General features: G+C 29.4%; 1 protein-coding gene and 1 pseudogene across 1 annotated transcript; one reads left to right on the top strand and one right to left on the bottom strand.

Moving 5' to 3' along the window:
- The first annotated feature begins 427 nt into the window (after positions 1–427).
- Positions 428–1,847, top strand: LOC100800407 (putative UDP-rhamnose:rhamnosyltransferase 1; annotated as a pseudogene).
- A 13,044-nt stretch (positions 1,848–14,891) lies between these two features.
- Positions 14,892–15,767, bottom strand: LOC102668007 (uncharacterized). Its single transcript, XM_006576619.4, has one exon. It carries the CDS (start codon positions 15,765–15,767, stop codon positions 14,892–14,894), a length of 876 nt encoding a protein of 291 aa, XP_006576682.3.
- Positions 15,768–27,856: the final 12,089 nt, after the last annotated feature.

The following is a 27,856-nucleotide window of genomic DNA, read 5'->3' as shown; positions in this document are numbered from 1 at the left end:
CAAAACTGATTTTGGATCAGTTTTTTCATGTTTGATTTTACATTAGAGAAGAATTCTTAATTGATTCTAAGTAGAAGCAATTTTTAGTAGCTTTTTAAATTGAATCCAAAATTTTAGACTAAATTTTACTCCTAACTTAATTTTATAATAAAAATATTTAAACATAAATCACATCACTTTAAAAATAATTTTAACCAAAATTAATTATATTCAAAATCAATTTTATCAACATTCTTCCAAACATACTAAAAAGTTCAACAATTTTGTGTGACCCTATTTATTCCTCAATGATAATGAGGATTAACTCACGTGGGACACTAGCCCAACTAAAAAATATAGAGGATAACCCTTGATGACCAATCGTAAAGAAGTCACATACCTAAGCAACTAGTATATCATTAACTACAAAACACTATTTATTATCTTCATGGTCGAGCATCACAAGAAGCTCCATATTGTTGTGTTTCCATGGCTAGCCTTTGGTCACATGGGCCTTTATTTTGAGCTTGCAAAAGTCATATCTCAAAAGGGTCACAAAATTTCATTCATTTCAACACCTAGAAACATCCATCGCCTCCCTAAAGTACCTAAAAATTTACAACCTTTTGTGTATCTCATAGAACTCCCACTGCCCCATGTTGATCAACTCCTAGAAAATGTTGAGGCCACAGTGGACATTCCACAGCACATTGTTCCATACCTCAAGAAGGCTTATGATGGTCTTCAGGAACCTTTGACTAAGTTTCTGGAGAGATGCAAACCTGATTGGATCATATTCGACTTTGCACCATATGGTTGCCACCAATATCTTCTAAGCTAGCAATCTCATGCATCTTTTTTCTCTATTTTTGGTGCTTTTAGCATGTTTTCTATTTTGGATTTGTTTATGCAAAAGACAAGTGAATCTACAGAGGACAAAGTTTTTTTTTTATGTGCATGCTGAGCAAAATGAATCTGGGGTTTCAGACATGTAGACACCCTGAAGGGTTCTCTAGTGTTTGCTCTAAGAAGTTGCATGGAGATTGAAGGTGAGTCTCTCAAATTGTTTGAAAGTATATGTGGGAAACTAGTTATTCCAGTTGGGTTATTGCCACTTTCATTACAATTCAGTGAAGACAACAATAATGCTGACAATTGGAATACTTTCCTTAATTGGTTAGATAAACAAGAAAAAAGGTCAGTAGTTTATGTAGCATTTGGAAGTGAAGTGACACTGAGTGATGAAGAATTTACTAAGGTTGCTATGGGATTAGAACTGTCTGGATTTCCATTTTTTTGGGCTCTAAGGAAGCAAAATACCTCAGCTATTGAGTCACAAGATTGGGTTCTGAGTGAGTTCAAAAGGGGAATGGTGTGGAGAACATGGGCCCCACAATTGAGGATTTTAGTGCACATGCCTGTTAGGGGTTCTTGAGTCACTGTGGTTGGATTTCAGTCATAGAGGGTCTTTAATTTGGGTTACCAATTATAATGTTTCGATTCCAATGTGAGCAATGGTTAAATGCTAGGCTTATTGAAGAGAAAAGGGTAGGAGTCAAAGTACCAAGAAATGAGCATGATGGAAAGTTCACAAGGGACTTAGTGACCAAGGCATTGAGATTAGTGATGTTAGAAGAGGAAGGAAAAACTTATAGAAGTCAAGCAGAGAAGATGAGTAAGATATTTGGGGACAAAGAACTCCCCCAAAATTATGTAGATGAGTTTGTTGATTATATGGAAATCCATAGGCCTGCCGTTAAGGATTAGCATTTCAGTTATTCTATCATACATAACAAGTGATTGATTTCCAATTGATGTATTGAAGTATTGGATTGAACATTCCTAGTTTAGAAGTGTGCGAATAAAAGTTGGGCTTTAAAATATTTTGCATATTCAGAGTGGAAGGTGTTTCCTTAGTACTTTGTTGCTGTGTAAAGACCCCAACATCCAAGATTTCAGTTTTTATTATCATTGGGGACAAAGTCACTTGTTGGAAAAAAAATTTGGTGTTGTTTTTTATTGTAATATAGTAGTGTGATCAACCAGTACAACGTTTATATTTTGGTTTAGTGTTTGTAATTTGTGCACCAATTCAGAGTGGAAGGTGTTTCCTTAAAAATGGTTTGTTGTTGTTTTTTCTTGTAATATATTATCAACCAAGAGAAAGTTTATGCTTTGGTTTACTGTTTTTTCTTGGATAGTCAAATAACAATATGTGCACAAACTTTTTTTCTTTTCTGATTAATGAGTATCCTAAATACATTATATTTAAGAAATAAAAAAGAAATTTTTTTATTGAAAATCATATGGGACTCGAAGTGCATTTAAAAATCATAGGAAAATATATTTTTATGCTTCTTAGTAAAAAAAATTCCTTTTATTTCTTTAACCAAGTTAACATTTGTCTTTTTTATTTATTTAAAGGAAAGTGTAGCTCTTCGATTTTTTTTTCTTTACCAACCAAAAATCTTTACATTAGGTAATTATTCTAGAGTTGAGTAAGATTATTAGGACATTTCCATTGTAGCATCTCCTATATATGAGTTTTTAAGCGGGTCTTAGTAGAATGTATTATTTTTTTAAAATTATTTTTTGTTAATAGCATGCATGTACTTCTTTGTATTTTTGTATGGAATATTACATTAGTGCAACAAGGATCTGATTCAAAGTCAGGAAGCAATAAATATTTTTTGTGTCCTAGTGTTTTTTCTCTTCACTTAATGGCATTCATAATTGAGGACCAAAGAAAAAGGAAATATGAATTGAATCTAAAGTGTTTGAGGTCTTAATTAGAATGTATATAATAAGATTCAGAATTTCTGATAAACTCATTAAAGGAATATACGATGAAAAATTTGTGGCACATACCTCTTCCTTTATCCTCCAAAAATTCTAGAATCAATTCTTAGTGAAACATGCAAGAAAGTTCTAGACTCAACCATTACCATCTGCTGCTATTAAAAATAGAAAAACTACATGGCAAGAATAAAATAAAGAAAAAGGTGATTTAAAAAAAGAGAAAGACAAAAATGATTGCATGTGTGTGGTCCAGAGAGAGAGACCTCACACAATCGAACAAAATTTGGATGCTTGATTAGTTTCATTGTAGCTACTTCTCTCCTGATCTGCAAAAATACATTAAAAACATCTAAGAGACTTGACTTCATCGTGTCAGGTTCTAAACTATAAAGCAACTACCAATATAAAATACTATAATAAGCAGCATCTGAAATCTATAACCTCCCACCTAAAATTAGTTCAGAAAAACTAGGCTTTGACTGGTTTTGGAAAATGTGAAGAAGCAATTGTGTTATAAAAATTTATGCTTTCTAAAATTAAAGTAATAAGATTAAGGGGCAGAGTAAGATCCTAAGTTACTCAAGTATTCAACCTGCTCAGCCATCTTGTGCTTTAGCACCTTCTCCTTATCAAGAATTTTAAGAGCCACAGGTTCTCCCGTCTCAGAGTTCCTTGCAAATTTCACCTTTGCAAATGTACCTTCACCAATCGTACAAATTGGCCATTGATGACTGATAGTAATTAATAAAAAATAGAGAAAAATATTAATTAATAAAAAAATAGTAATCAATAAAAAAATAGTAATCAAATTGAAGTAAAAGAATACATTAGTCCTCTAACAACTTGTGAATATAAAATATTTTTATATTGAATAACTAAGTATATTTATAACTACTCTACTTATAATCAAAGAGAGAATACAAGACAGGTATATTTATAAGTTATCCTAAAGAAGCTAAAAACAACCTGAGAATACAAAATTTTATACACTCTGAAACACTTAAACAAATACTTGTGTATGTAATAAGGTAAATCCAATAATGAGTGATTAAATTATTCGAGGCTCACCTTTAATATTCTCACATATAACAAGCTATACAAACTCCAATTGTTACTGTCACAGCTATACACGACAAAAAATAATGTCATTATGTGCTTACTACTTCAACTTTCATTACCTTATTGACCTATGAAAGCTACTAAGTCTCAACAAACATTAGAACAAAGTAGATACATATGTTCCTTTTCAGTTACCTTCAATTTAAGTGTTTCGGGTGCTCCTTTGGCATGCATACATGTTGTAACAATAATTTATGGCAAACCGAAAAAAAAATTACTGGCTGAGTCGCGGACAATGTCGCTTTCTTTAAGACGTTTCGTGGCACTGCCAAAAATTGTGCAAGCAGACTATCAACCACGAAGTCCCCAGGATAAAACAGTCCAGATCACTGTATAAGATTCCCACTACATTGAGGGAACCTTTCTAGAATTACACCCTCTTATATGACTTGAAAAATCACTCTAAAGCCACTCGAAAATATGACTTGAAAAGTCACTCTAACAGCCAACCAAAAATATGACTTGAAAAGTCACTCTAATAGTCAACCGAAAAATATGACTTGAAAAGTCATTATTATAGCCAACCGAAAATATGACTTGAAAAGTCACTCTTATAGCCAACCGAAAATATGACTTGAAAAGTCACTCTTATAGCCAACCGAAATTTTAGAGCGATAGAAAGAAAGAGGGAGAAGTTTGCCGGAAATGCATCGGCTGAAATATGGGAGGGAGAAAGAAAAGTTAAGGAAATGTTTCTCAACTGGGACAAGAAAAAAAGAAGAAAGGGGCTCTCTATATATAGGGAGTGAAACACTATTCAAGTGTTTATCCTGAGCGATGTGGGACTTGAAGCCTTTTTTTCTCCTTTTTTTTCAAACTTTCATCCATATTCTCCTTTGTTCTAACAATACACAATGGCCCATCACCTCATATGCAGCTTTTCTCCTATACTGCACAAATTTGTAGGCAAATAGACCTAACATCACACCAATCCACAACACTTTGGAGAGTCATTATAGACAATAACCACAAAAAAGGTTAGGAATATTAAAAATATTAACAATTTAAGCGAACCAGACCTACTGCTATTGAAATTCAATACAAATTACCAATAATCTCATGCACAATACACACATTTAATAAGAGGATATTATCTTTCCTACTAGCACAAATATGTCATCCAAAGGAACAAGCATGAACCAAAAATCAGACTGCTCAACACAAAATTAGACTGAGGATATTATCTTTCCTACTAGCAAGACTAAAAAATAACAAAAATTGAACAAATTTGTCTTGAGTCTAATTATTTTGAATTACTAGTAGTGAAAATTTAAAACTCATCAAACTCAATCAAGCATAACATAATTACCATTGATTACTAATAATGTTATCATGCTAAATTTCAACCCAAATTATATGGATAAATAATCACTATGGAAACAACAATCACCATGACCCATTATCCTTCAAAACAAGATTCTCAAATCAAAAGCTCCTTAAAACACAGAATACAATGTAAAGCCGAGAAGGAAATAAGGGAAGCCTTATCTCCCTTGAATGAAAATGTGGGAGAAGTGGAGAAAAAACCCCATCAAAACATCAACATATATTAATTAAACTAATCACATCCTGCTTCACCTAAGTGTTTTATCCAATATTTAAGTTAAGACACTGATAACTAGTTTAACCTTTTGAGAGGAGGGGAGGCGATTGTAAAAAAATGTTAAAAAGAATTTCCTGTTCCAATCAAGATTGTTCAAATTTATTTGGTTATTGTACCTAGTGAAAAGGGGATATTACTCAATATACTGCAAGCTTTATTAGGCACTTTGAATTAACGGAAAACATTTTGAAACTTCAAAGCAGAAACAAACTTGCTGTCTCCTCAGCTTTTCATTTTCTTCTTCTAAACACGAGACTTTGTGCTCCAATTCAGTTGTGTAAGCTTGTTTATAGCTATCATTCAGGTTAAGGATATTTGCTAAGGGGAATTGCTTGAAACTAAAAATCTATAACATGGCATTCAAAAGAAAGATAACACTCACCTGTTTCCTTGCTCTTGAATGGGCAGCAGGTTTAACCATAAAACTAATCCCTATATATGCAATTTAACCATAAAATTAGAAGTTTATTTTGACAGAAGACAATGCACATTCATTCGTGGACCTTAACACTAATTTCCATTATATTAGTTCTCTAAATTAGGTTCCAAGCCTACAATCCAAACAAACCCTAATTTTTTCTTTGAATTAGATTCTAAGTCTACAATTCAAACAAACACAGATACTAACTAAAGAACTCACCTCGCCAAGCTATGGCGCCAGGTCAAGAAAGCTTGTGTTTCGCTGTTGTTCAGCTCATCGGCGGACATGTTGGGAGTCCACGGCGAGCGATGAGGAACGCGGAGGCTGCTGGTGTGGAGTGCCTCCTCTTGCTTCTGCTGCTTCCTTGCTTCTTCTGGTGTCGTCGTTTCATCAGGCACGAAACCTGGTTCACTACTCTCACATAACAACAACAGAAACAAATGTCACAAAGCAATTGCAGAAAGAAGAAAGTGGGCGCGTGAATGCGGAACGAAGAGAAAGAATACTCACAGGTTGATAAGAGTGGTTGAAGCGACAGCGGCGAGTTCGGGGAGGGGTTCTAGGGATTGCTCAACGACGGCGTCGATGTCGAAGACTTCGGTGAAGGATTCAAGGAACTTCTTCCTGTAGAAGCGAGACTTGTCCTTGCTCTGTTGGATCATCTGGTTGTGCTGCTTCACCAAGGCTCGACCTAGCCCTGTTTTCTGGATCTCGTTCTGCTTCTTCCCCATTTCTTCTACACAAGAAAAAAAAAATTAAAAATGAAAAACTTGGATTGAGAAAGAAAGAGAGGGGAAGGTGGTTACGGAGGGGTGATCCATTACAGGCGGGGAGGGAGAGGGAGAGGGATTGAGCTACCTCCCTCTGTAAATAGAGAGACGACGGTGTTCACATTAGAACTTTAGGGTTTATTCAGACAGGCGTGAGTAGAAGTAATTTTAAGAAAGTCAAAAAATCATTTAAAATATTAACAATTCAAAGACGGTGGTATATAGAAAACTGATGTGGTCTGCTTAGAAACAAAGGCGGTTTTACAATAATCGTCGTTGACATGTAAAAAAGTTTGTGTAAATTTCAAAAATGGCACCGCGATATTTACTACATCGGTTTTTTAATAATCGATGTAGATTTGACGATATTAAATCATGTTTTTGTAGTAGTGAATTGATAATTTTCATTTCTTACACTAACTATGAGATATCAATTGATTCTAATAAAGCATATCTAACAAATTACGAGGCTCAAATAAAATGTTTACATCCAAACAAAAACATGCCAAATTGGGGGGAAAATGTTTTGGGTTGATATTTCAAGGCTCAGACTTCCTGCATTAAAAAAAAAAAAAACACATCTCAAATTTTAGGATGGCCCGAAAGCTAGTAACCCAGTAGCCTAAGATAAATAAATAACAAATGGATTGAGTCTATGAGCTGACACTGCTAATCGTAGATAAACTACTCGCAGCATTCAAACCCCCACGTTTGCAATAGATCGCCTCATAATCGACTGCTTTCAATTGAGCGCCTAATTATTGATAATCGTTGGTCCACAGCTAATGCATGGCTTTGAGCCACTTTAGATTTTTTTTTTTCTTTACCATCATATTAATACGAAGATGTTTTCATCATGAAAAACAAAGAAAAATTTATGTCGAAAATCATTAATATGCATAAAATAAATATTTTTCTCTTAATATAATTTATTTTTTATATAAAAATCAATCATAATTTAAATCCTAAATTAATTAATTAAAAAACACATGTCCCTGTAACTTGTATTAATTGTTTTTGGTACTCATAACAAGTCTTTAATTTGTTGCGGAGAAACTTGGGTGAAAGTTTCTGGCCACTTTGGACCCATGGTTTTAATTGACAAATTAACTTCACCCATTTTCTTGTTAATTACGTCATGGCTTTATAGTGATTTCCTACCAACTGCTGAACCTGTCGGTCATCTTTTCTGAATGATCTATGTGTATAAATATTTTAATATATTTATACACATAAATATATTATAAATTAAATCATTTGAGAAGTTTATAATTCATTTGAAAATTATAGAAAAATTAGTTTTCATTTACTTTAAATTAAATAAATCATATTGAAATGAATATAGTAATTAAATTTTATAGAAAGAATATGATGTATATTTTGATGAAAATGAGAGTGGTGAAATTATATATTTTTCTTATTGTAAAATATAAAATTATTTTTTGTACTTTTTATTTCAATCATAATAATTGAGAATTGTAAAGCAAAGTGAATTGAAAAAAAATTATATTTATCTTGAACTAAATTTAAGTTTTAGTGGACATTAATTTGATATTGTTGGTCTTAACTTTTCTTCCTAAATCAAACGTATTAAAAGAAATACTGACAAAAAATTAATGTCTTATTAAAAATATTAAAGTATATCAAAAAATTAATCATTTTTATATGCATCTAATGTTTATAAAATATAATTAATAATACTAACAATTGTTGACATTGTAAAAAAAAATATTCAAAATTAATTTTCTCTGGATTCAATTTGAGATAATTTATATTTATAAGATATAATAGAATAAATTACTATTGAATGAAATGAGAAAATATTACTTGAATATTAAATTTTAATTAACAATTTTTACACTAAAGAGTGGAAGGCCAAAATGAAAATAGAAAAGACTCACATACAAATTTGTCTAAGACCAAAAACTATATAAACACGGTGGTCATGTTCAAGTACTGAAATTGAGTTCAATGTTAAGTAATATATTAGAATTCAAGTTTAGCAGATAAAAAATATAGTTAAAAAAATCATATAAAAGGTAATTAACTAATTTTTTCATCAAAAATTAATAATTGATAAAACAGATAAATATTTCGTATGAATAGCATAATCAACAAAAAGAATTATCATATTGTTATAACTAAGTATACGAATCAATTGAAAAAAAAATATTTAGGTTTAACCGTGCGTGTTATAAATATTTATAAAAAAGACTTTATCATCTCAAAATGAAAAACATTACTGTATATCAAAAAAAAAAAAAAATCTTTTATCTAACAGCATTGACCACATTCTTCGCTCCTCTCATGTCCCAACTCTCAACCCATGCCTGAAACTCATTTGAGTATTTACTATTTTTTGCTGACATTTTCTATAGCACACCCAAACCCTACAACAAAGTCTGTGCTAAAGCGTTCAGACTAATAGTGTAACGAATTAACTGCGACGCAGGGTAGGCTTAAATAGTACATGGCCCACCCCAGCAGTGGTTAGTGAATACTATAGTGAGTACCTACCAGTTCCAACGCCATGCATTGATATCTTTTCACGTAATACGTGTCCAATTCAAATGGTAAATGTTTCATGCAACCAAACGAACCAGCCATACCTGCCCATTGACTTTGCAATGCCTATTTCTTCCTCACCAAATCGGTTTATGGGAGTTATTTCGTTAGTTATGGTTTCTGATTTTGGTATAACTATGTTTTCTTTACAAGGAATAAGTTCTTATTCGTCTAAGTACTACTTTTAAAATTTTCATGAATTAAATCCTTTTTTTTATCCTAATTCTATTATGGCCCAATCTGTTTCCATTAAAAACAATTAACTTAAAAATTGTGAGGTATCAGCGAGGGATTAGAGAGGAAAAATTAGGCCATAAATTGCGATGGATTGATGAGGGCAGTTTTGCAAAGGATTACAGAGGGATTCCTAATCGGTGGCAAGTAACAAATTGCAAGGAATTAGCCAGCGATAATTAAGACAACTGATTGCGAGGGATTAGTGAAGGAATAGCGAAGAATTTGGGAGAAAATTTGTTCAATATTGATTAGCGACTTGGATTTAGTAAAGAAATATTTTGTCACTAATTCATCACAATTTCCTCACTAACACTGTGATAGATTAGCCACAGAATATTTCCCCACTAATGCGCATTTTTTCTTGTTTTATCACTTTTAATATACTTATTTTTTATTATCTCTAAATTAAATTTTAATAATTATTTCAAATTATCATAATGAAAAAAATCTTATATAACAATTTAAACTATTCATTATAATTTTAAAATGTAATTTACACACAAAAAATATTTTATTATTAATTTTATTTATAATAAAAATCAATTCTTTAAAATATTTATTATTTTTAAACATATAAAAACTATTTATTCTGTAAAATTCAGGGGCTAAAATCCTAATTTAACCATATATCATTATCTAAATGTTGAAAATCATTCTTCTATTATAAAAAAAATTTAACTTAATTGATTCATCAATGCTAATGAGTTATTATAAACTCAGATGATAGTTAAGTTTCATTCCTATGAATAAAATAGCAATTATTTTTAATTAACATGTGTAACTTTGCTCATGTTAAGATTCATTAATTATTCACTTAAACTAAATTTGATTAGTTCATTAATTATGTGTTCTTGAAAAAAAATCATTATTTTCCTCTCTTATTTATTTTATAGACTCACTTGTTTATAATCTCTTTCTTTCCACTGAAAAATCATTTAGTATCACACAAACTTAGTAATAATATAGAGAGAGATTAAGGCCAAAAAACAAAACATTAGAAAACTCAACGTAAACAAAAAACTTTATATGGTTCTTTATACAGCTAAAAGAATACACGGTTGAAGCAGTAAGTTTTTTTTGCCTGTTAACATTTTTTTTATACATGGTGAAGCAGTAAATAAAGTTTATTAATATAATATCATAATTAAGGAGAAAAATTAAACGAAGTCGTCAACTGCTTCACGACTTAATAAAAAGAATAAAAAACATAAAATGAAAAGTAAATCTCTATGTATATTTCTTTTATTTTCTTATAGAAACAACATACCATGAATTAATTTTTTTGAATTTTTTAAAAACTATACTCCATTTTTATTTCTTGACATGCAGCAAAATAGAACAATTAATTATCATTTAGTGGAAAGAGAGATTATAAACAAGTGAGTCTATAAAATAAATAACAGGGATAAATAATGTTTTTTTTCTTTCAAGAATGCATAATTAATAAACTAATCAAAGTTAGTTGTAAATGGATAATTAATGAGCGTTAACCTATGCAAAGTTGTATATGTTAGAAAAATTCATAAAATAAATCCTCCACCAGTGACAAAATAACTCACATAATGCAACTCTTAGGGTAGTTTAGAAGGAGTGAAAGTGAAAGAAAAAAAAAAGCAGGCATAACGATATCTTTTCTTCTATTTGGTTCAAGAAATAAAAATTTAAAAATTTTATTTCCTTTCTCTTTCCCTCAAATTTAAATTTCAAAATTTCTTTTTCTCCCTCATTTTTTTCATCTCTATCAAACATAGGGTTAGTCTATACAACATTCATACTTCACTATGTATAAAAAAGGGTAAATTTTATGCTAGGATCTTATACTTCAAAAACAAAAATCATAATGACTCACTTAGTCCAGCCATTTTCAGTTAATAACAAAGCCATGAATATTTTTTTTATCACATATCATGACATTGATATAGACATCAATTGGTTTTATTGAAAATTAATCTTTGTCAAAAAATATAACTGATCATCTTTAGTAAGTCTTCTCTCTCAATTACATTTTTATCATTCACATAAGACTCAAATCCGAGACCTTAAAATTAAGTTTAAGATCACTCAAATCAACAACTTATCAGTAAAAAGACATAAATATAAGACTAACTAAAAACAAAAAACAAAAAATATTTTTATATTCAATTTCCTAAAAAAGGCATAGATACAATCATACAACACTAATTTTAAACCTTTAATTTTCTATTGACAAAACAAAGGTTTAAATTTTCAATATTCCTATTATTTCTACTCTATTGCAGTTACATTTTTTATTTGACTTAGTTTTATCACTCAATTATTATTATTTTATAAATTTTATCACTCAAATTTTTTTCATACATTTTTCATCATGTTTTTTTAATTCTTGTACAATTTTATCATCATACCGGTAAGAAAACGTCATTTCACAAATATATAATGGCAAAATGGTGTCCTAATTTAGGGTCACATTAATACTTTATTACATATTTAATGTTAAAATTTACAAAATAATAATAGTTGGGTGATAAATGTGCAATTAAGCTTTTCTTTTTTACCGAACACTTTTTTTTTCTATCGAAAAAACAAACGCTTAAATTTTCAATACTCGATCTTACAATTTTTACTCTGTTGCAGATATAGTTTTTATTTATCACTTTTTATTTTTATTTTAGAAAAAAAAAGTAAGCATACTTTAAGGAGAGAGAGCACATACTACAATAATACTGAAAATTTTCCCTAGACCTATCATGCAATCAAAAAGTGTTCCAGAGTTATTTATCATCTCTTGTTACTATAAGAATCTGAAAAACTGTATACTATAAAATTTTTTGTGATTCATAACAATAATAAAATTTAATCTGAAAATCTTTTTATATTATAAATTAGAACATAACAAAGTCTCTCACTTTCTTTATCTCTTGATTTTTTAAATGTTTATCTTGTCTAATCTTATTCTCTTATATTTTTTTATCTCTTAATTGAACTTCTATTTTTTAAATTTTTTTTATCAATAATTAAAAATAACCACATATTATAATTTAACTTATTCTTTATAAAATTTAAATTTAATTTATATATTCAAATGTATATATATATATATAGTTATATTAATGTATAAAAATAAACATTCATCTTATACTATATCCAAACTAAAATAGTAGTGATAAAACAAACACAATGTGTGATCAAAATATCACCATGGCATGGAGAGGAATAGGATATATAATTCCTAATTGGACGATGATATTTAGATATCTTAGTCTTTTTTTTTTCTTCCTATCGTACATATCATTTTATAATTTTATGATATTTATATTTTTTTCTCACTATTTTTTTTTTTATCTTTCTTCGGATGTTATATAACCAATTTCTTTATCTAAATAATACAAAAAAAATTACTTAAATAATACACACTAGAAATTATTTATGCAGATTATACAAATTATTGTGCAAGTGAGAAATGGATTCCTTAGAAATCGATTTATCACATGCATGGTTTTTTTTCTTTTACATTGGTGAGGACTCGATTTCTCAACATGTTTTTTTTTTTTCCCTTAGAGGTGTTGTCGCAAGGTTGTAAAAATGGAGGAAGCAAGAGTTCAAAAGAATTTCTGGGTGAAGCTGAAGCTGAAACTGAGCCAAAATCCCAAAGCAAACTCCTAAATCCAAAGTACCTATCCTCCTTCAAGTCCCAACAAATTCTCAATCTCATCTCTGCCGCCGACAAAGTTTTTCGACCACAAGGATTATGGCAAGTGAGAAATCTGTCCAAGAATTGATTTTTCACTTGCACGCACGGTTATTTGTATCATCTATACGTAAACATTTTTTTTTGTATTATTTGGATAATTTTTTTAATTTTTTTTATTATTGGGGTAAAAAACTCATTACATAACATTGAGTGTCCATCATTTTATAATTTCATTCCTAATTAATAACACCTCAAAATAAGTAAAACAATATACAACCAATCTCATTTTTTTGCCTTGCTAATTATTAACGCCTCAACCTAAAAGTCTAAAACACAATATACAACCAATCTCATTTTTTTAAAACTTGTAAGTTGCAATGAACAGTGACCGCACATAGAGAGAATTGAAAGAAGAAAAATGATTATGTTTTTGTCGGACGAAAAATATCAAAAATATTCTCCAAACACAAAAACAGACAAAAACATTAGAAGCGTACCACGGTCCGCAAAATCAACGGTTGTCAGGGACTCTTTTTCATTTTTAAAAATATGTACAGAAAGTAATAAAAATAACCTTTTTTATTTCTCTATTAAGCCATTTGCAGTTATTATGAAAGGCATAAACTTAGCCATAACTAACCTTTTCTTAATTTGCTATTGACAAAACAAAGGTTTTAATTTTCACTGCTCCTATAATCCTTACTTTGTTCCAGTTATATTTTTTATTTAGTAGTTTTTTTAACTTCTATTTTAGAAAAGTTTAAATTAAGGAAAAAGAACTATACTTTTAACAGAGATTACGTACTAGATAAAATTACTGGAAAAAAAAATCCCTAAATAAAGGACACACAACTGGAGATCAATCATGGAATAAAATAGTTTTCCGCACTCTTTGTTAAATTTTTTTAATATTCTCTCTTTATTCTTTGAATATAAACTTCATCCATTATTTTTGTAACTAATTAAAAATTTCTTAAAACCCTCAAATAGTTATCCTTTTATCTTTATCTTGATTTTCTTAACTAAATATCATTTTTATTAAAACAACTTTTATCACCATCCCTAAATTAAATTTTAATATTTTAATAAAAGAATATCAATACTTAAAATTAATATTATATCAAATTTAAATTATGGATGATACTATTTAGTATGAATCTCATTTCGTAGAACCAACACGAATGCGTGTTGTCTGTAAAAAGGATAATTGTCCACGTATTGATTCAGATGCTTCGTGCAACAAAAATTCGTACCCAACAACAGTACTCTTAAATAAATTATTGAGTGTAATTTATTTAAGAGTTTATAAATTAAAAAATATTTATTATAATTTTAAATATATAAAACAAACATTAATCTTATAATACTATATCCAAAATAAAATAGTAGTTATTAAACAAACACAATAAGTGATAAAAGATTTTAAAATCATCAAGATAGGCATGAATTGGGCGAGTAAGGTAATTCAAAATTAATAATAACACCTGAACTTTCGACCTCAAACATAATCCACAATCAATCTCATTTCTTAAAAGAACAATATTTTTTTTTTCTCTTGAAAGCTGTAATGAACTGTGTTGACTGTACATAGAGAGAAAAAAAACAGAGAGAAGAAAAATGATTATGTTTTATGTCGGTAGAAAAAAATATTAAAATAATAATTAATCTACAAACACAAACGGACAAAAACATAACCACCGTACCACGGCCCCGCGCGCGAGCCAAAAATCAACGGTTGTGCGCGCCCCTTCCGAAATCCGCAAGCTTCCGCGACCGGTTCGCGCAAAACGACGCCGCATTGGATATGTGGTGGGCCCCACCCCCGCCCTGTTCCTGCGCCAACCCTTTATTATGATGGCTCCAATGCCGGTTCGGACCCGCCCGAACCAACGGATTCAGACAAAACGCCATGCTCGTGAATCCTTTTCCTGTGGGTCCCATCCGCGATCGCCGGTGCCCCGTCACCGGCGTCGGATTCTGTTTCGCCGGCGAAGTTTCCGACGAATTTCCCGAGTCCGATCGGTCTTGCGCTGAGTCAGCGGAGAATTGGGTGAAATTTTCCGCTGTTGATGGCGATAATCCTCGATCCGCGCGCGGGGACCGCACGTCGTGGTGCCGGCGCGCATAGAGGATTGTCGAAAACCATGACTGTGGCGGATGAGGACCCGTCGGATCCTCACGCGGTTCGTGCGAAGATTCGGTCTTGTTCGATCTGGCTCGGAATAAGTTCGAGAGGATCCAGAACCTTCCGCCGTGCCTCCGCTTCTCCAAAGCAGTTCCGCCGTCGCAGGCGGCGCCGCTCACCTGCGGCGTGCTGTAGAACAGCCTATCCCGGAGGCGGTCGTAGTCGGATTTCCGGTGAGTCACGTAGGGAGACACCGAGCGCGGGAAATTGAGCGGCGGAGGGTTTTCTTCGGGCTTGGGCTTGGGCTTTCTTCGATGATGATTATTATCCACGTTGGAATTGGTGGTGGAACGTTCTGATTGGGCCTGGGATTGGGCTTGGGCCTGGGCTGCGAGGAGAGGCTGGAGGCGTTCGCGGAGGCACGAAGCGCACACGCCGATGGTGCTGGTGAGGTCCGGTAAGTGTTTCTTACACCTCATTTATTACGTTTTATTTAAAATACGATACCGTTTTGGACTTTTATATTATTATGCACCCAAGCAATGGTGTCGTTGTGAGAGAGAAAGAGAAATAGAGAGGGGGGATCTGACGGATAATTTAAAGGGAGAAGCTTTGTCTTGTTCTTGCAAAAACAAATATAGAAAGAGTAAAAAAGGTTGCTTAGTGAGGGTTTCTCAACGTGAGAGAATTGGAAAAATGGGAATAAGAGAAAAAGGAAGAGAGAGAGAGGGTGTAAGAATTTAGAGAGAGAAGCAAGAGAGGGTCAAAGAAATTTAGTTACTTGGGTTGATGGAAAAAAGACGGAGGAACAGCTTTGTTTTGTTAAACAAGTTGGATAAGGAAAAGGGTTTGCGGGATTACAATACCTTTTTAGGTGTTTCTTCTTATTATTGCTATTATTATCTATTAATTTTAAAATGGTTTGTTTGTTAGTTACTTAGTTAATTGATCAAAATAGAAAAAAATCAGAAAAAAAAAGTAACTGTGATACCTAATACTTGTTGTGATGAGAGAAAAAAAAAGTTTTTTAATGTGTGTTCATAAATGAATTTGAGGGTATTAAGTGCATCTTATTAAATGTTTTTAATTACTTAAAAATAAATATTAAATGATTTATTTTTTTATTTCTGATGAAGAAAAATGTGTTTTTTTTTTAGCATGCGCTGGTGAACAAACATTAAGATAATGGTAGGGGAAAGAGAAATGGTTAATGGTTTTGATGAAATTTTAATGGTTTGTAATTAGAAGGGTGTTGACTTTGGTTTAGATATTTAAGATAAGATAATAATGATTAATTGATGTAAGAAACTAGACCACATTATTGGTTTCTTGCATTTTGGGTAGATCATTATTGGTTCATTGAATGTTTGTGGTCTAGTTTCTTACTCGTACTTGCTACTAGTAGCTTTTTTTATTTTATTTATTTATTATTTTACTATTTTTTTTAATAGTGTTTGATTACCAAGTCTATTCCCCGAGTGATACGTGACCGGCGTTTTGCGGAGAACCGGAATTTGTTAACTTTTTATTTAATTAATAATTTGTATATAAATGACACGACATACATTACATTTTTTGCGAGTTGACTAATTTTTTCTTTGGTGGTAGAAGTATAGAAGTTTATAAAAAAATTATAAATTAAAATGCAATTTTTGTTTTCTCATTTTTTTAATTTGTGTTTTTAATTTTTTTTTAATTGAGATATTTTATCATCACTTTTTAAAAGTGTACCATTTTAGTCTCTATTTTTAATTAAGATATTTTGTTTCTCATTTTAAAAATTTAGTAATTTTAGTTCATGTGCCTAATTTTAAACATTAATTTATGTACTATGTAAATGTTGATCGGCGAGTGTTTATTTATTATGCACATGATAAATATTTTTTAAAAATTATTTAATTATTAATAAACTTAATTTATTAAAAATACAAAAAAATATACTATCAACCGGTCTAAAATTGACCAAAAGAATTAAAATAACAGGTTTTCAAAACATAAGAATAAAATGTCTCAACTAAAAAATAGGATATTAAATTGTAATTTTTTTAAAATAAAAAATAAAATCTCATTTAAAAAATATGTAGATTAAATTTGCAAATTAAAAAAATAGGAAAATAAAAATTATACTTTAGTCAAAATAGTACTAATAACATGACACCGATTGTGCAAAAGGTTTTATACTTATAAACTTATAATAATTATTTAAAATATATAATAATAATGATTTTTAATTGATTAATTTTTTTTACAATAATAATACATAAAAATTAATTTTACAAGTTATTTACATATTTATATTTCATAAACATTTGTTTACATTTTTACACAAAATGTGTTTTGCTTGGACGTGGACTAGCTTGAATAACTTATGCCGTGATTGAACCTTCACAGTGATGTTAATTTGAAGGACTTAGTCGTGTTTAAATTGATTTATTTAAAAAAACGAAATAATCATTTATTCAAATTAAATTATTCTTGCATATTTGGTTAGTTTTATTTTTATTTTTCAAAATTGATTTTCTTTCATTGAATTGAGATACACGAATGTAACGAAACACTAATTAACGAATTAATTTCATGAAATTTGATATAATCAAGAAATTAAATTAAGTAGACTTTGTATTATACTATTATTGGAGTATTAAATCGAAATATATATATTTTAAAAATATTAAAAAATAAAGCGACAATGTTTGCCTTTTAGTGGACGAAAATAAGAATTTAGTCAAATTAAAATTAATGTGGTATATCTTTTACTTATTATTTTTTTTTCTAGGTGTTGGGATAAATTATTATTTTGTACCTCCAAAGCCAAACCTTGTTCAAACCGTAATGATTCGCTAACATTCTTATTTTACTATTTTTTAAAATGATAAAATCAACGTTGGCATAAGATTCGGGTGGTTTTTGAACGAAATAATGAGAAGAAATTACTTCCATATGTATGTTCAAACTTAATATCAATACTATGATTAAAAAAGTTAATAAATATTTTTGGTAAATAGTCAATTTTGTCCCTAAATATATAATTTATTGATAAATGCATCCCTAAAAGCTGAAAGTAAAAAATTTAGTCCCTGAAAGTATAAAACGTAATCAAATATATCTTACTGTTAACTTTAGTCCGTCACCGTTAATAAAATAGCCTAAGTGACACAGAAAAACGAATTTGTCACTGAATTGTTAACATGATCATTTCTAATTACCAATATAGGAATATATTTGTCATATAATATTTTCTTAACTTTTCGTCTTCCTACTCTTTAGGCATATGAATGGGCAAATAACCACTTTTATTTTTGAATGTGTAATTATCTTTGAATGCGTCCTTAAAAGATGAAAATATAAAATTTAATCTAAAGTGTAAAAAGTATGACAAATATATTTGATCATTAACTTCCGTCCATCATCATTAATAAAAATAATCAAGATTCGAAGAAGTGAAATATGGGATATATTTATCTTTTAGGGTAATTTGGAAAAATTTATAATGATTGGTATACTGTTACAATGTTTTATTTTGGTAAACCGGTACAATGTTTATTTTGGATAATTTTTATTGTGACAGACAAATTATGGTTAATAATCAATATTATTATTATTATTATTATTATTATTATTATTATTATTATGTTTGTTTTAAATTATGTTTGTCAATATATTTGTTAAATGATTATTATAATGTTATGTTTGTAACGATAAAAAATGACAAAAATTTATCATAAAACTATATTTTACCCTTAAATGAAGTTTTGGGTCTAACAAATTAATCCAATAGAAATATACTAATATTTAGGTTCAATAAAAAATTACTGATATTTTCATCTAATAATGATAACTTATTAACATTTTTGGTCCAATGTAACGTATTGACATTTAGGTCAAAAAAAATTATTGACATTTTTCTCCAATAAAAAAATATTGACATTTTCTTCCAACAAAAAATTACTGACATTTACATCCAAAAATGATATTTTATTGACATTTTTGTTCAATCTAATTAGCAAGTCATGTTAACAATCATTTTAGTAATAAATTCGTCCTTCTATACCATATAAGTTATTTTATAAATGGTGGATGAAAATTAACAATATAATATATTTTTTGTATTTTTTTACTCCTTCAAGAATTAAATTTTGTATTTTTATCTTTTAAAATATATTTATCAGTAAATTATATATTCATGGATAAAAATAGTTATTTATCCAATATTTTTATTCTTTTGAAGAGGATATGCTCGTTTGGTGAATGGCGGCACTGCTTATTGACACGGGAGAAGCTGTATTGTAAATTTATCAACCTAATTGATTGGTCTCTTTTAACTCACTAAAACAAATATGTACAACTGAAATATTTCTTTCCACAATGCAATGCTAATGTTAGTTTCATGAACTAAAACTTTTAGATTGCTTTTACCAACAATAAGTTATATTCCTTGCTTTGATGGCAACCTCATAAGGCCATATGCGCTTGTTGGCAAACAATGTATTGTTACTTTATTAACTGTAATTAATTGTATTTGTACGTTTAATGGAGTACAATATTTCAACTAATTCAATTGATATTTTATTTTTTTCAGAAAGAGCATAAATGTAAATTTATTTTCTGTGCATTTAATGCAAAGGAAAAGTTTCTTTTATTGTGTGTAAGAACTTTCATTATAGTGTTGAAGGACACTATTTATTTTGTTTGTTAACCGACACAAGCCTGGTATTTACGATACAACTAAATTAAAGAAGAAGAAAAAATTCCCCTAAAAAAGAAAAAAATAGAAATATTTTTTAGATTAATTAAATTTTTAATCCCTTAATTTTTTGAAACTTGGCTAATTTTTTTTTAAAATTAGTTAAGTTTTTAGTCTCTTATTTTTTTTAAATTTCAAATTTTTACATTTTAAAATTTCATTTACTATTTTTAATCCTCTTTTTAAAAAAATTGCCCATTTTAGTTCCTTGTTTATTTCTACCGCTCGAAATTAGTTCATATTTTACTTATTTTTAGTTCTTTGCTTATTATTTTTATTTAGAACTAATTTTGGGCAATTAAAATAAATAAAGGACTATAAATGGAAACCGCTCAAAATTAGTTCATATTTTACTTATTTTTAGTTCTTTGCTTATTATTTTTATTTAGAACTAATTTTGGGCAATTAAAATAAATAAAGGACTATAAATGGAAAAAAGAGAGGCTAGAAATCTTGATGAAAAATGAATGAAGGACTAAAAGTTAAAAAAAAATTAAAAGACTAAAAACTAGGATCTAAAAAATTAAGGGACCAAAAATTTAATTAATACTATTTTCTTTTTTTCTTTTTCACGATCTACTCCTATACTCTCTCCATTATAAAATTACTGATGTTTTAACATTTTTAAAAATATGATATTTTCTAATATTTTTAATTTACAAATTGAGATATTAAAACTTTTATTCTAAATTTGTTATAAATAAATTACATCAATATTCTAATAATTTTTAGTATTGTGCCTTGTCAATTTATAACTATTCAATAGTTACAAGTAACACATTTATGAAGAGTAATAACATTTTAGTAATATAGTTTCAATAAGTAACTTATTTTTTTAGAAGAAACTTATTTATTGTTCTTAATTAGTGTTAAAAATAATTAAACATAAGATACTTTTAAGCATTTTAAAGATTTTATATAAAAATAGAGAAATGAAAATTGTGAAATAATTTTTCTTGTTTCTCATAAAATAGTTGCTATATTTAAAATAGTTACTCTTGTTTCTCAAAAACTTAGGTTATATTTGTAAAATCTTTCAGGAGCTTATAAATTTCTTTAATTAGTTTATATGCTCATTTGACAAAATAAACTTGTTTGATATAGATGAAAAATAAGTTATCATATATATTATTAGTTTTTTCTTTTCAATTTTATTTTTACTATTTTATTTGAAATTTTATTTTAACCTTTTATTTAATTAAAAAAGCCTTATATATATATATATATATATATATATATATATATATATATATATATATATATATATATATTTCTTTTTAAAAACCCTCTTTTTTTTTGTTCTTTGTATGAAAACATCCCTCTATCTAATTTTACTTTCTTATACGTCCGGGACGCACATAGTAGTTAACTTATAAATTGTAGTTAACTTATCAATTGTCGTCATTGCATTGTTTTTTAAGGTTATAATTTTTTTAATCATATTAACTTTACAATTATTTGTCAAGTTATTCTATTTTTTTATTCTAAAATTATATGACCTAATTTGTTTCATTACAAGATTTTTATTTTATTCATTCAATTCGTAAAAGCAAAACTTTTCCTTTTGTTAACTAAACCCTACACACTTGAATAATCATTTTACATCATTTAACATTTATTAGTTAATTTATCAATTAGTCTTATCAAATATTTTCAATTAAATCAGTTAATTTTTAATTAGCTTTTGAGTTCTAACTTATAACTTATAAACTAGTTTAACTGAAGATACCCTTATGAAAAACTTTTTAAATAGTAACTTATTTAAAAATGTCTATCTATTATAATTTTCACATTAAAATAAATGTTTTTTTTGTTTGTAAATACATAAAAGTAAATGATGATCATATATATTACACATGTTGAATATTAGTATTATAATGGTGGTATACCAGAAAAAATGATAACGGCTGTATAAGTTTATGTCCTGAGTCCCTTCAAAAAACAAGTTTATGTTGTGAGAGAGCATATGTAAAAGACAGTGAAGCCTATTGACATGGGAAACTTTTATTACAAATTTAGCAAACTAATTGATTGTGCTATAATAATTCACAACAATATTTCAATTTCCAATTTTTTTAGAAAATATGCACAACGTTTTTTGTTTTTCGGTAGTAAAAAGATTGGGTGCGTCTAAAACTTTCTCTCCATTTAAGCAATGTTAAAGTTTGCTTCTAAAAACAATATGTAGGTTTTTACCAATAATAATCAATTATATTCCTTGCTTCGTTGGCGACCTCCCAAGCAATGGCATGCGCTTGAGCCTTGATGGCAAAGAATATATTGTTGTTTTGTTATATGTACAAATGATTGTACGTACCTTTGATGTGGAAGATGCCAACTTATTCATCTTGTTTTTTGAAAGGGGTAATATTCATTTTTTTTCGGATAGTGAAAAACTTTTCTTTCCACTGGTTATGCGATTAAATCTGAAAGAAAAGGTTATTTTTATGATCTTATTTGTACATATTTTTAAATAAATATTTATAACAAGAAATAAGAAAATCATAAGTTATTTTTTCATAATTTAAAATAAATTTATACATTTAATTTTTTTATATAAGTTCTCTTTTTTTTCCAACTTTACATATTAAGATACATAAAATTGATTTTAATATATAAAATAATTTTGTTTTATTTTTAATTTTCTCCTATCAATATTTTCTTTTAATGAGAAATTTATCTGAAATAGTATTACTATTATGTTTAAACATAATATTTTAAAAAACACAATATTTTAGTGACGCAAGCATGATATCAAACAATATAATACAACAAATTAAAATGAAGGAAGAAATTAAGAAACGTTTAAAAAAATTTGTTTGAATAAAATAGGAGAACAAAAAGAAAAAAGAACTGGTAGATATCTTTTGAATGAAGACATCTATCTACAAAGATAGGAAGAGAAAGAAAGATAAATAATTTGATATAATTAAAGATACAACACGATAAAAAAAAATATGACAAGAAATAAAAGATGTTGCTTGAATCTTTCAATCATTTAGGTGCACAAAATATAATGATTCAAACAAAATAGAGGAAAGGTAGACGACCATCTCTAATAAGTAACTCAATAACCAATGACAAAGTCCCATGGAAGGAGTTTGCATATTTCTGATGATGGGACTATATTTCAGATAACCAACTTTGCTACCACACAGTCGCACAATATGAGCCTAGATGTCAAATCTTGAATATTTCTGATGATGGGACTATATGTTTATGAAAAATACAAGCAGCCAGAGATGGACGTTGAAATTCTTGACACTGAAGATAAGATATGATATTTTTTATTCTACATGTATAAAAATTCAAATAATCAAATCAAAATTAAAAATAATTAAATTTAGATAACAACTTAATTCTATAATATATTAATTTAAAATATTAAATAAAGAGATGTGGTCCAATATTGTGTAATGGAGTAAATACTGAAGTACCATTTCACACGAGATTCACGGTTTCCTGGCAATAAAATTGGCTCTAACCTCCCATAATAATCTCTTTAGGCAGAAATATGTAGAAAATCTACTTTTCATCTTTTTTCCTAATTGTCATGGAGGGAGTTTGTGTCACAGAGCATATGTAAAAAGAAAAGACAGTGAAATCTTTCTGAAACTTTCTTTTCAACGCCACGTTTATTAACACAATATACCGTGTGCATATAAGGGATGATAAGATGTATGTTATGGCGTTAAGCCACAACTTTGATATACAATTGATTTTCTTTCTTTTATTTTGATTTTGAGTTAAAATTGTCTACAGTTAATAAATTTGAAATTTTTGCTCGGCTTTTAAAGTTTGGTAAATTCTATCCACTGAAAGAAAATATAGATTAACTGCGAGATTATTTTAATATCTTGAATTTAAATCTTTAAGTACTTAATTATCTTAAGTAATCTCAAACACTGATTAATGGAGTCCTCTAAGGCTAATCCCTCTCGTAAAAGTATCCATCATCTTAGAGCATCCTTCCTTGAGAAGGCTATCCCAATATGTCACATCCTCTTGACAAAGGCCTACTCACAAAACTTCATACTAATATCTCATCATGGATTAAGGAAAAGTTTTGCAATCAACTGATGAATAATCTGCTTTTACGTTGATCCCTAACCTACAAGTAAGGATCCATTCCAAACTTACTAGTTATCCACTTTGACCCCTATAAATATAGGGGAAACTTCTATTAATTGTGGCTAACTTAACCAACCGTTACACATATAAAGAACAAGGGTCCAAAGCGCTAAATAATTGAACTTGCATATGAAGTGTTCTTTTCGTAAACCATCCAACATCCACCACATTGATTTCATTCAACTGTTTTAAGAAAACTTACACTCTGATTTATATTTTCACACAAGTTTTCTTCATCCAAGGTGAACATATGATGAACTCTTTATTCTACGCTTTTGGATGCTAAGGTTTTAAACTGCTCTTATATGTCTTATATTTCCTCTATTTTCTGAATATGCTCTAGCATTAATTTCAAGTATTTAATGAAAAGTAATATTTTCTGAGTATAAGTGTAACCTTTGATTGAAAGCAAAGATGCATTTCAAGGTTTAGTACAGAGAGAAGACTAAAGTGGGTATAAGCAGAAAAAGCAGTACAAGTTTTCAAAGAGTATTAGTACTTTTTAGGCAAAAAAATACACCTATTCATTCTCTCTCCTCCTGAAAAGTAGACATAAAAAATAATAATGCTTTAAGTTTTCCATGCATTAAATGAAGCTCACAATGGGAAGAAACTTCTCAAGCTTGTAATATCTCACAATGGATACAAGTTCTCTCAAGCTTGTAAGAGATCTGAAGAGAATATTAGAAGGGAAAATATTTGATAAACACCCAATGTGTTATCAAATACTTAGAAAAAGAGAGCAAATATAGATATGATAGAGTTTATGATATGATTGAAAGACAGATATAGAGAGAGAAATTGGAGGTGTTGGTGTGGTGTTTTAGTGTTCAAAATAAAAGGGGATTTGTGTATCATTACTTTATTGGAATATATGAGACTAACAAATACTTTGAACAAAACATTTTGAGTGAATAGGCATTTTGGTCTCTGTCTTTGTAGTCATTTTGTACATTAGTTCCTATCTTTTTAAAATGTAAAAAATAGTCTCTATCTTTGCATAAGTTTTCTAAAATAGTCATTCCGTTAAATTTTAAAGTAACACCGTTAGTGAGGTGCATTGTTGACAATTTTAGTGTCACATAGACTATCCAACGTGACACTAAAGTATGACGGGGCACAGATAAAAAATTGAGATATAAAGGGAGAGTGAGTTAGTAAACAAGAAAATCTTTGATAACATATCAGGTAATACATCAAAGGTTCAACGAATGCAAACATAGAGACAATAGAGCTAAATTAATCCTTTATTACCTTTTTCAATTAATCCTTTTTGTTATTCACTCCCAAATATGAAGTAGTCAAGGCTTCCGTTAACCATGTATTCATAAATTAGCATTTTCTCTTTTTTCTGAATGCAACAGCCAAGAAGCTTTACAAGATTTCTGTGTTAAACTCTTGCAATCAGTTTTACTTCGTCTACAAACTCACTCATTCCTTGATCCGAGTTCTTTGAGAGTCTCTTCACAGCAATTTCTAGCCCACTAGCTAATTTTCCCTACATAATCACATTTATGAGTAGATTCTCTTTATACTATAATTATATAGATATTTTACTCGTGGAGTATTTGAGTATTATTATTAGAATCCAAATATTGAATTAGCCAATATACAGATCCAAAGCCACCTTCTCCAATCTTGTTTCCCTTTGAGAATTTGTTTGTGGCCGCAATGATTATTGACAAATCAAGCAATGGCAGATCCAGATCATTCACATAACTTTCATTGTTATATTCGGCCATTGATTTCTCTGGAAAAAGAAAACAAGTATTATGTGAATATTTTTTATGCCTTCGCATTATTAAAATATAAAACTATGAAATTCTGTCAAGAGACACAGAACAGAACCCTGCTATAAGGCCACCTAACCAATTTCACCGCATACTCTGAAAACCAAATAATTTGAATAATAGCACTTGTCAATGGAATTTAGTAATTGACAAATAGCATAATTCTATTTAAAATATTGTGTGCAGAACTATTTTGTGCACTTGTCAATGGAGCTAAATTTGTATTCTCAAAGCTTAACAATTATCACGCCACTAATACTCTATGAGAAAACTCCAGAATTTTCCATATGCAATCAAAACTGAACAACCTTATAAGCATCAATGAGTTAAAAAGGATTCATTTCACCCACAAACTAAAACAACAAAGTGGGGACATGCTAATTCAAGCCTTTTAAAAGCCCAAAACAAGAAAATAGAAGATCAAGAGTTTCCAAACACCCATTAAAACATTCTTCACACGATCACAAAGTTGGGATTCTTAGCAGATACCCCAGATCAATTTCTCTAATTCCACCACAAAGTAGGAAGCTACCCACAAAACAAGGGGTTCTTAGAAACAAATTCCAAATCAATTATTCATCTGCGTATAAATTAATTTCAGAAAAAGCCGTACACAGAAAATAAAAAATGGATTTTTAAGCGAAATCGAAAGAGAAAGAGAAAGAGAAAGGCCATCAGTGCTGCCGCAGAAGCTCGACACTCTTCGCCATCGTGTCACTCCCCAAGTACACATGCTCTGCAATCCTCGAACATTCCTTGTCGTAGAACGCGTAATAGTCTTTCTTGAACTGGAAAACTTGACACAAACCCAAATCTGGTGTTTTGGTGGACCCTCTTGGGGTCGGTGGAAGATACTAATCACCGAGATTGTTGCAGTCGGCGCTAGGCCACTCCAAAACGTTGTGTTTGTGGATGGTGAGAGGCTGAAGCGGATGCAGCAGAGGGAAGTGAAGAAGACTTTGGAGTTTGCTGAGAAATGGAAATAAAAGTGGGGTTGGGTGGTCATGGTCATACTTTAGTGCCACATTAGATAGTCTGCGTGGCACTAAAATTGCCAACACTACACCTCACTAACGGTATTACTTTAAAATTTAATGGAAAGACTATTTTGCAAAACTTATACAAAGATATGGACTATTTTTTACATTTTAAAAAGATAGGGACTAATGTGCAAAATGACTATGAAGACAGGGGCCAAAATGCCTATTCACTCAAACATTTTACTTTGATACAACTCTTTGGATGAAACAATTTGTTCTAAAAAATAATTCATCCTTTGCTTTACAAAGTCATTTGTAATATGTGCCAAAATTTTATATCCTCACACTGTGAGTAGATTCCTGTAATCTTTTCAAACACTATGTTGTTTGTGAAAGGTCAAGAGTGGCTTCATGTTAAAGAATACTCTTGTTTTTCAATCTTAGGGTGATATTTTTTGTTGTAGATAGAAGTGACATAATGAATACTTAGTGTAGGCAAAAGTAGGATAGAGAATACTTGTTTTGTAACCTTGTTTTGGTTAGTAGAATCCTTCTAAAGTTGAAGGAAACTCAATTTGAATGAACTAGTATAATAACTTGTGTTCTTGTGATTTAGCCTTTTTTTTGTCCCTCACTCTCTCTTTTGGATAAAGTGTTTTCGAACTTGTTTTCCATCTAAAGTTTTGCAAAAAGATTTAAAAAAATTTACAAAATAGGCATACACATTATTCAATCCTCTTTTTAGCGTGTTTCTTATTTTTCAACACCTTTTGGTGTGAAAATGTAGAATTACACATAACTAGAGTCATTTCCCACTTATAGGGTACAAAAAGTAATTCCTAACGAGAAAAGCTTGCACCTTTGCCATCAATATCATAGGAATGAGTGAAATTGAGCAAATTGCTCCCCTTGGATGCTAGAGA

The sequence above is a fragment of the Glycine max genome, chromosome 3 (genome assembly GCF_000004515.6).
Source record: "Glycine max cultivar Williams 82 chromosome 3, Glycine_max_v4.0, whole genome shotgun sequence".
NCBI classification, from domain to species: Eukaryota; Viridiplantae; Streptophyta; class Magnoliopsida; order Fabales; family Fabaceae; genus Glycine; species Glycine max.
The sequence above is the reverse complement of the archived record's forward strand: the minus strand, read 5'-3'. Positions and strand labels throughout refer to the sequence as shown.